Raw genomic sequence first — 9929 nt, forward strand, 5'->3', positions numbered from 1 at the left:
AAGCTCTAATTTTAAATTCTGACCAGATGCTTTGACATTAGGGGCAGTTAGAGGGGGAAACCGGAATTCTTGGAAAACGTGAAAATTGGAGTATTTTTATTTTACGAATAGGTGATCGGTTCTTAATGAAATTTGATATTTAGAAGGAATTCATGTCTCAGAGCTCTTGTTTCAAATGCTGACCAGACCTTTTGACGTGGGGGGACTTGGAGGGGGAAATCTTGGAAAACATTTGGAGTGGAGGAACCGGGATGAAGCTTGGTGGATAGAATAAGCAAATGTCCTTGATACGTGATTGACGGAATCGTACTGGATTCGCTCTCTTTGGGGGATTTGGGGGCAGGGGTTCAATGATTTGACGAGTTTGGTGCTTCTGGACGTGCTAGGACGATGAAAATTCGTAGGCGTGGCAGGGAGCTGAACAAATTGGCTTGATAAAGTCGTTTTCCCTGATTCGACTATCTGGGGGGCTAAAGGGAGAAGAAAAAATTAGAAAAAATTAGTTATTTATAACATACTAGTGGGTGATCGGATCTCAATGAATTTTGATATTTAGAAGGACATCGTGACTCAGAGCTCTTATTTTAAATCCTTACCGGCATTAAGCCTCTTATTTTCCTTTTAAATCAATCTATTGATTCATAGAATTTCGCTAGAGCTCATACCATATGATCTCTTGGCTCTTAGCTCTTCTTGCCTCCTCACATGAGCCATATTAGCTCTTAGCTCTTGTTAACTAAAGTAGTTACTTATGATTTTTCCAACTTTGGACCTTCATAGTTGAAAATCAAGGAGAAAAAAAAGAAAGCTGAAAAGATCCACATAGAAAGTCAAGTAGCAGGATGTTATTGATATTGCCCGTGTCTTTCCAGAAGACGATGAAGCTACAGGTGACCATTGCTGACCGTCCTGGTTTCAGATTTCGGAGAGGTTGGTGTGAATATTGAGTGTGATGTTGATTGTGTCATTAATACCATAAACGAACATTTTTTCTTTTTAGGCATTGAATTCAAGGGAAATAAATATATATTCAATTTTTTTTAAGAAACAATATTTGAATATAAAGGTTTGCAGTTACTTGGGTTTTGTCAGCCATTTCAACTTACAGGGATACTGCTGAGTAACAAACGGGAACGTCTTGTATTATCTTGAGCAGAAAGTATCATGATTTCTAAAGTATCCATCACGAAAGGTTGCCTATTCAAACAGTTCGTGGTAACGAACTGTAGTAAGGAGCGACCCGGCTCAATAGTAACCAAAACTCAAAAAAATAGAATTTTGATGCCAATACATACATCAAAAGAATCGCATTTTAATGCTGATTTTAAATATATAAGTTTCATCAAGTTTAGTCTTACCCATCAAAAGTTACGAGCCTGAAAAAATTTGCGTTATTTTAGAAAATAGGGGGAAACGCCCCCTAGAAGTCATAGAATCTTTACGAAAATCACACCATCAGATTCACCGTATCAGAGAACCCTACTGTAGAAGTTTCAAGCTCCTATCTACAAAAATGTGGAATTTTGTATTTTTTGCCAGAAGGCAGATCACAGATGCGTGTTTATCTGTTTTTTTGTTTTTTTTTTCTTTTTCCCAGGGGTGATCGTATCGACCCAGTTGTCCTAGAATGTTGCAAGAGGGCTCATTTTAACGGCAATGAAAAGTTCTAGTGCCCTTTTTCAGTGACCAAAAAAATTGGAGGGCACCTAGGCCCCCTCCCAAGCTAATTATTTTACCAAAGTCAACAAATCAAAATTCTGAGATAGCCATTTTATTCAGCGTAGTCGAAAAACCTTATAACTATGTCTTTGGGGACGACTTACTCCCCCACAGTCCCCGTGGGAGGGGCAACAAGTTACAAACTTTGACCAGTGCTTACATATAGTAATGGTTATTGGGAAGTGTACAGGCGTTTTCAGGAGGATTTTTCTGGTTGGGGGAGGGGTTGAGAAAAGGGGGTTATGCTGGGGGAACTTTCCATCGATAGTTTGTCATGGCGGAAGAAAATCTCCATGAAGGGAGCGCAGGATTTACTAGCATTATTTAAAAAAAAAAATGAAAAAATAAATATGAAAAAGTTCTTTCAGCTGGAAGTAAGGAGCAGCATTAAAACTTAAAACAAACAGAAATTATTACCCATTTGAGGGGCTCACCTCCTCCTAATACCTCGCTCTTTACGCTAAAGTATTTTTAGTAATTTCAACTATTTATTCTACAGCTTTTGTGATTCTGGGGTCATTCTTAATGAATTGGGACAAAATTTAAGCTTTAATGTAAAGAGCGAGGATCTGACAAGGGGGGAACCCCCTCATATATGTAATAAAAATATGAGAATACAAAAGTTCTTTACTTAAGCTAATTTATAAGTTACGTAAATCTTTTACTAATAAAAATATTCGTAAAAAATCAAAAATTCTAGTTGCCTTTTTAATTAACCAAAAAACCGGAGGGCAACTAGGCTTCCTCCCCCGCTCTTTTTTTCTCAAAATCATTCGATCAAAATTATGAGAAAGCCATTTAGTCAAAAAAAAAAAAAAAAAAATGCAAATTTTGTTTTAATTATTCCTCTGCGGAGAGCCAAAATCAAAACATGCATTGATTCAAAAACGTCCAGAAATTAAATAAAAAAAACAAGTTTTTTTAACTGAAAGTAAGGAGCGACATTAAAACTTAAAACGACCAGAAATTACTTCGTATATGAAAGAGGCTGCTTCCTCATCAACGCCCCGCTCTTTACGCTAAAGTTTTTACTGTTTTAAAAAGAAGAATTGAGAGACAGAGTCAAACTTTAGCGTAAAGAGCGGGGCGTTGATGAGGAAGCAGCCTCTTTCATATACGAAGTAATTTCTGTTCGTTTTAAGTTTTAATGTCGCTCCTTACTTTCAGTTAAAAAAACTTGTTTTTTTTTATTTAATTGACATATAGATACCACTATATTTGACATATAGGTCTTATAAACATTTCTGAAAAAACATACTGCTTGTCACCTTGTGATATAGATCATTAAAAACTTGGTAAGAATTTAGCGATAAAATTAGCTTAAATTTGGCTTATTTTTGATGACTATTCCTTAGGAAAGGGCAGCCTTGCAGGTGACACTTCTTTTAGTCACTCTGTAATACCCGGTGTTTCCTTCTAAAAATATGCAGTATCTAATCTCAAGTATGAGTAGGACTTTTGATCTTTGTTTCCCTTTTTATTTTAGCCATCCTGGTTTTGTATAAAGTGGTTGGTTTGACCAAAGTCCAGCGTTCACCTACTAAGAAAACCAACTAGAGCAATCCTATGAAGACGAAGGCCACACTCAACTAGTAAGAGACCAGTCTCAGGATATAACTGTAATTCCCTTGTTAGTTTGTTGTAGTAGATGGTAATGCTCAATTTTTTTATGTTATTGTTGCAGTTTTTTTACTAGATGAAATCTAAGCAGAAAAAAAACCAATTACTCTGCTAATTGGTTGAATTATTGCGCTAATTACTATGTGTACTAATTATTTGAATTATTGCGCTAATTACTGTGTAATCGACTGTCTTTGGCTGCTGTAGAATCTAATCTTCTTTTTTTTTTCTCTCTCTCTCTCTCTCTCTCTCTCTTTTAATGAAGGAATTTTATAAGGAAGTAAGAAATCTGTTTCCATAAAACAATTTATGGCTGCTAGAAGTAATTTTTAAAGTTGAATGGATTTTTTGTTCTTTAGAAATATGCAGACTATGGGCTAAGTTTTACCTTGAACGCTAACTTATTGGTGTCAGGAGCAAGGCAGAACAATGATGCTACAATTTTAGTAATGCACAGCAACTAGTGTGATTCGGTGGGGATAGACCATAGGGAATAAGCTTTTGCTGATCCCTTAAGGAGTGTAACCCTATCTTTTTATATCACTTTTTTTGGGGGGGAGGGTAAATCTTTGTTTCTTCAGATCCTTTTACTCCAATTCAATCGCTCAATAATGCTGGCTGATGCATTAGTCACTGGGTAGGTTTCTCTAGAATTGCCTAGAATTTCGCCTTGTTAATCCATTTTTGATCTTTTGCACCATTTATTTCACTGCTTTAAATCAGGTCTAAAATTAAAGTACAAACTTACAAAGGCTCATTTTTAGAAGTGTACATGGCCTGGCATGGCTGAAGTTACATAGGATAAGAAGCCGCAAGCGTGTATGCATAAGGTTTAGTAAGTATTTATGTATGTTAACATTTCTGGATGGCTTTTTTCACAACTATGGCTAGGTCTCACAGTTGCAAAAAAATATTGCATTAAAGCATATAGTTTTAATATGTATTCTTACTGGACCTGTTTCCTCTATCAATGACTTTCAGTCCTCGTGTAAACCGCATATACGTCATCTTATTATTATTCGTTTCGTTATTGTATTTTCACGTTGTGCCTCAAGCTTAGAAAAGAAAGGAAAAAAGAATATGATGTTGATGATTGATCAACTTTGATGACTCAAAGTGAATCATGTTGTAGCATTGCTGTTTTAACTCATGGTAACTCTTGCCGCTCTCAAGTGACTATGAACAAGTTTCTTCTCTATCGCACCTTGTTGGCCACGATCAAACGTTGATCCAGAAGTTATTCGCAGCTGCGTTAGGAAAGGAACTCTACAATGGTCCAAGAGAGTGGTGAGATTAAACACACACAAGTAAATAAGGCAGGCTTAATTTAATATGATTATCCATTGTTTGGATTAGTAACTCTCTTTTAAGAACTGAATATAATGGTTTGTAATTCCAGTGTTTTTATTTGTAATATCTAAGGATGTTTAAATCTTGAATTTTCAAATTCTTACGGTCCTTAAAGTTCAACTAAGGCATGTGTATGTCAAGTAGCTTTATGAGATCAGTACTGTTCTGAAAATGGCAGATTAGAAGGGTAAGATAGAAACATATGTTCCGTGTTGTGTTTTCTTTGTCCCTCTTTGTATCATTTTTCTACCTAGTCCAAACAACCCACTTGAGGCCTTATGAATGATGTGATTTAATATGTTTGTAGATTATGAATTGGTTTGGTATTCAGTAATATTAATTTTCTGTTTGTTGTTTTTTGTGATTTACTTCTTGTGTTGGAAATTAAAGTGTTCGTTGATTGCGCTCTTATCTAGTTTTTACGAGAGTATTAGTTTTTTGTCTGCTTTGTACCCCCCACCCTCGAAACGTAAATCTTATTCTTTCTGTCGAAAGAAACGCATAAAAAACGATATTTTAATTCTTAGACAGAATCTTTTAAAAGATTAAATCCCTATAGGTTCAACAGAAATCGGCAGGTCATACAGGAAAATGGACAGTCTTTGACTCCCTGCACGGTAACTAGATGTGCAGTTTTGGTTGTCATCTTACGCCTTTAACTGAACAAAAGTAACTGTTCTTTGAGGGAAATATCAGAGTCAAAGAACTAAAGAATACTGTAGAGAATTTAGTTTTCTCTTTGTTTTTTAAAGAAAGTATAGCAAATGTGTAGTTGCCTGGTCAATTAAACACTGTTTATTGGAGTTAACACATGAGCTATGTGCTTAGTTATGAAGTTAACAAAAGAGTAAATAAGTGACGCTTTCAGGTTTTATCAGCGGATTTATAAGTTTCATAAGTTTGTGCCACTTGCAGAAATAAAAAGTAGTTTTTACCTACTCGGACGTCTGCCAAAGTTACAACTCAACAAATTACTGGATCTCTGGGCGCAAGGCTTCACTTAGCGGTGCAGCAACTATGATACCTGGATCACAGTTAGGGAGCAACACATGCAACAATGTCTATGGACTGGTTTTGAGCTCTCTAAAGGCACAACAAAACTCCTAGCTACGGATTCCTGCCAAGTGTAACTGAAACTGCGGAAGTGATTCATATGGATGTGAATGATAAAACTGTAGCCCTTCCCCCTCAGAGACGCCCGCTAATTACCATAACTGCACCTGTTGTCAGGTTATTCTGAATGGATTTTACAGGTCAGTCTAGTAATGAGGTAGATAAGTAGATTCTGAACATCCCTCTCTTTCTATGTTACTACTTGTTGCAGACCATAATCGGTCACAACTATGAGCCTAGCTTTTAGTTCCCAACAAGCTTGTTGCATCAGATTGGTCCTGGGCCCTAAAATGTGAATGAGAGCATTAGTTATTACACATTGAACAACCTCTTCGTGTAGATGTTTTGGAGATAATAATTTATTTTCCCCTCCTACAGAGGTCAATAGGGAAGGGGCAACCAAAAAATGTGAACAAGACACTTGATGTTATTTCCGACCAAGTCGGACTGAGGTCTAATATTCTTTTGCCTAAATATCCTGGAGACAAAAAAATTATGAACATCTTGCCGTCTGTCGCCCTAGACCCAGTTTTTTCTCTGTCATGCTTGGTCAGTTTGTCTTTTTGATTTTCCTTTTGTCAAGTATAAGAGCAACGCATAGTGGCTTATTTAACTTTTTTTTGCCTTTCTTCAAAAAAATGCATGCAAACTTGATAAACCAGCAAACTGCTCCAAACAATTGCGAAAAAGGTATGATCCGGAAGACTAGGGTATTGTAAATTATCTCTTTAAGACCATAGAAACTCAATATCTCAGGATGAACACTCATTTTTGTATTTGTGATGCACATTTTTAAAGAAAAAACTGACCCTCGTGGCTTATTGCAGACGAAAAACGCTGGCGATTTAGACCAACAAACGACAAAAACACTATAAAATTATGTTGGGAAATAAATTTTTCTCAAGTGTATTCTACAAAATTAAGAATTTTGTTATTGAGTTTTTTAATCAGGATTTTCTGACTGAGAAATTCAATAAGGTGTTATATGTCAGTTTCCAAGATACAACAACTCTTCTGTCCTTGATTTTGTCAAGGGTCTACTGCCAAAAATAGTGTGTCAAAGTCTTTTAACTAGACGAGAAGAGGCTGTTTTACCGAAAGAATTAAATTTATGCTTTCCTTAGTTTGAATCATATTCTTGAATGATATCTAAGGTATAAAATGGTATTACGCATTTATTATTCCGGTTGAGGTTATACAAGAGCTAAGATTTTGAGACATTTGAATAATCTTGATCATTGCAAACCACAGAAAAAGAACGCTAGGCAGGACAAACAAACGTCGACACACTTTAAACAGGATGGAGAAGACATTGCGCGAAAGCAGACAAGGGAACAAACTAGTAACTAAAGAAGATTTTGATTACGAGCAAAAAAATGAAAATATTATTTTGGATAAAAGCATTTACAAACGTTCAGTTATGAAATAATCGAAAGTACGTCGAAGAAACAAGAGAGGAATTGAATATTCTAAAAGAAGATTTATGCATTAAGCCGTGGTTACAACAAAACGTAACCAAGGTTTAATGTCTTGGTTACGAAATCAATAGGATTTTCGGTACCCAAAATATACGGTTACCCAAAAATTCATAAAAGTAATATCCCTCTTGCCATATTCTGTTGACCAGTTTTGAAAATGAATAAATGATTAGCAGCTATGTTTCGACCCCATTTGAGAAACTGAGGGACCTTGAGCAAAAAATAGGACAGATTTAGTAAAAAAAAAAAAATCCAAGATATCATAACTCCTATAAAAACAGATATTTTGCTGTTCTGAAGGTGTGCCATTGTAGCCTTTGCACAATGCAGCGTAAAAAAGGGAACAAAACGTGAATTTCCACCGAAGAAATTACAAACGCATTTTTATTAATTGTAAGTTGAAATTCCAACGGATTTAGAATATTGAAATTTATAAATAGATGTTCCTTTTATTTCGCTTTAAAGAGGAATATCACGAACAGATTTTCAGGCAACCAGTGGACATTCCACTGTGTCTTTGGACAAACTTGTTTTTGGAATGTGCTGGATCGTCCGCGATCCGTTTTATTCTTTGGTTGAGGATGGGTTTATGGATGATACTTTGTGCATTTAGAAGTATAAACTACAATCTCTAACGTTTGGATACTTTTGATACAAAATGTAGATATGCGTTAAAGTGCGAAGAGGGTAATAATTTATATTTTCCGGATATTGTAATAATGATAGGGAAAATCGTTTGCTTTTCTCGATCGAGAGAAAATCAACACGTAATGACAAATGTTTGAATTTTCCCTCTTGCCATTCAATTCTAGTAGAACAAAGAGTTGTAATATCTTGAGTACGTGGAATTCTTAGGATTTGTTCTTTGGAATATATTGATTCCGATCTGCTTTATCAAAAGGGCATTTTGTCTCCCAATGGCTACTCATTCAAGTTAGTAAATGATATAATAAAAAAAGACAAAGTAAACTCATGCATAAAGCAGACCATCATGGTCAAGAAACCAAAGTTAACGCAGGCTGTATTGCTTTACGTTATGAATCTGCTCTCAGCGAAATAACGTTGTCAAAACATATAATTGGAACCTATTTCGAATGTGTTAGACCTTGTCAAATTTCTTTAATTGTAAGAAAGATACAACTCGCGTTAATCTAGTATCTTTCGTCATTGTCTACTAGCTTATCTTGTTTCTCTTCTCTCTTTACTTGTCTTGTCAACTGACCTTAAACCCGCATTTTTGCAATTTTTGTTTTTCCTTTTCTCTTACTTCCTACCAAGATCAGCTAAGATCCAATGGCTCGTTCTAGTAGATATCGGCATGCTAAGAGATTACGTACCATCTCTCCCACAGAGATCAGAATGCTTAAAGACCCTCCAGAATACACAGCTACGACACTTACTCCTAATTCTGTTCAAGTTTGGTTGTGATCTGATAACCAACTTCAGCTTATTATACTGATGACAAAGACACTTCCAACATAAAATCTCCGACCTCCTCTAGAAAGGTCGAGTTGAATCCTGATCCCTGAAGGGCCCCAAATCTAACTTTGGCCCTTACTGTCTACCATTCAAGTTTCGTGAAGATCCGACAATCCCTTCTGGTAGTTGCTCCGACGACAAGAATTTTGACCCTCTTGTAGGTTGGATTGGGTACAAACTCCCCCAACACGTACTTAGGAAATTTATTGTTCTTCCCAAAAAGTTTGTTTGAAATCTGACAAACGTTCTGACAGATCTCGTAACAAAAATAATGTTGTTAGTCCTTCACCGGGAGATTTTTTTTTATTACTTACAGAAATACGTGTTGAATATTGAAGTTGTCCAAACGAACAACTAGGTTACTCAATTTTTATTTTTTGTACATTTATGTGCTATAAAAGTGAAACTTTATAAAAAAAAAAAGGTACCGATCCAAACGATACACAACTAGGAGGCTAGATCTTCTTCCCGCAAAGTTTGATTGAGGGACCATTTATTTCTGACAGATGCTCTTAAGAGAACATTCCCCCACAGAGAATGGACTGCGTCCGAAAACCCTAAAGACCCAACTGGAACTCTACCTTTAATATATGCAAAGTTTGATATGCATCTGATAGATCCACATTTCGATGTTATCGTTTCAAAGATTTAGGGACCAGACCCCCCACCTCAGCCAGAAGACACAGGGTAATATAAACTGGATTTCCAAATTGAATAATTTATAGAAATCTATACAAAATTTTATGGTTTGTACGAGTTCAATGTAAAACAATCCTTAAGAGGTTCACTTAGATTTACTTACCTTCTATCAAGTTCAGTTAAAATGAGAAAATCTCTTCTATTGCGTGTCCTGATGACAAGAATTTAGAGACCCTTTTCCATACCACCTTTTGGATTTTCACTTTTGGATTTACTTACTTTCTATCAAGTTCAGTTGAAATAAGAAAATCTGTCCTATTGCATGTCCTGATGAACAAGAATTTAGAGACCCCTTTCCATACCACCTATAGAAGTCAGATTCTGCTCCAAAGGCATCACTAGGACACTAGACTTAACTTCTTATAAAATTTGGTTGATATGTGGCAACCCCTTCTGATAGAAGTGCAAATGACAAGCTTTTGGAAACCCCCATCTATTTCACTCCCCTATAGGTCGGATCACAGCTAGAAA

At 35.9% G+C, this 9929-nt stretch overlaps 1 protein-coding gene across 4 annotated transcripts in view; it reads left to right on the plus strand.

Annotated features, from left to right (window-relative positions):
* Window positions 1–5094, plus strand: part of LOC136040628 (1-acyl-sn-glycerol-3-phosphate acyltransferase delta-like) — a 50002-nt gene extending 44908 nt beyond the window's left edge. For all 4 annotated transcript variants that reach the window (XM_065724931.1, XM_065724922.1, XM_065724916.1 and 1 more), the window contains exon 8: window positions 3206–5094. In XM_065724931.1, coding sequence (XP_065581003.1) covers window positions 3206–3276 — 71 coding nt within the window. In that variant the 3' untranslated portion in view covers window positions 3277–5094. The remainder of the gene's footprint in view (window positions 1–3205) is intronic.
* Window positions 5095–9929: the final 4835 nt, after the last annotated feature.

The sequence above is a fragment of the Artemia franciscana genome, chromosome 2 (genome assembly GCF_032884065.1).
Source record: "Artemia franciscana chromosome 2, ASM3288406v1, whole genome shotgun sequence".
Classification (NCBI taxonomy): Eukaryota; Metazoa; Arthropoda; class Branchiopoda; order Anostraca; family Artemiidae; genus Artemia; species Artemia franciscana.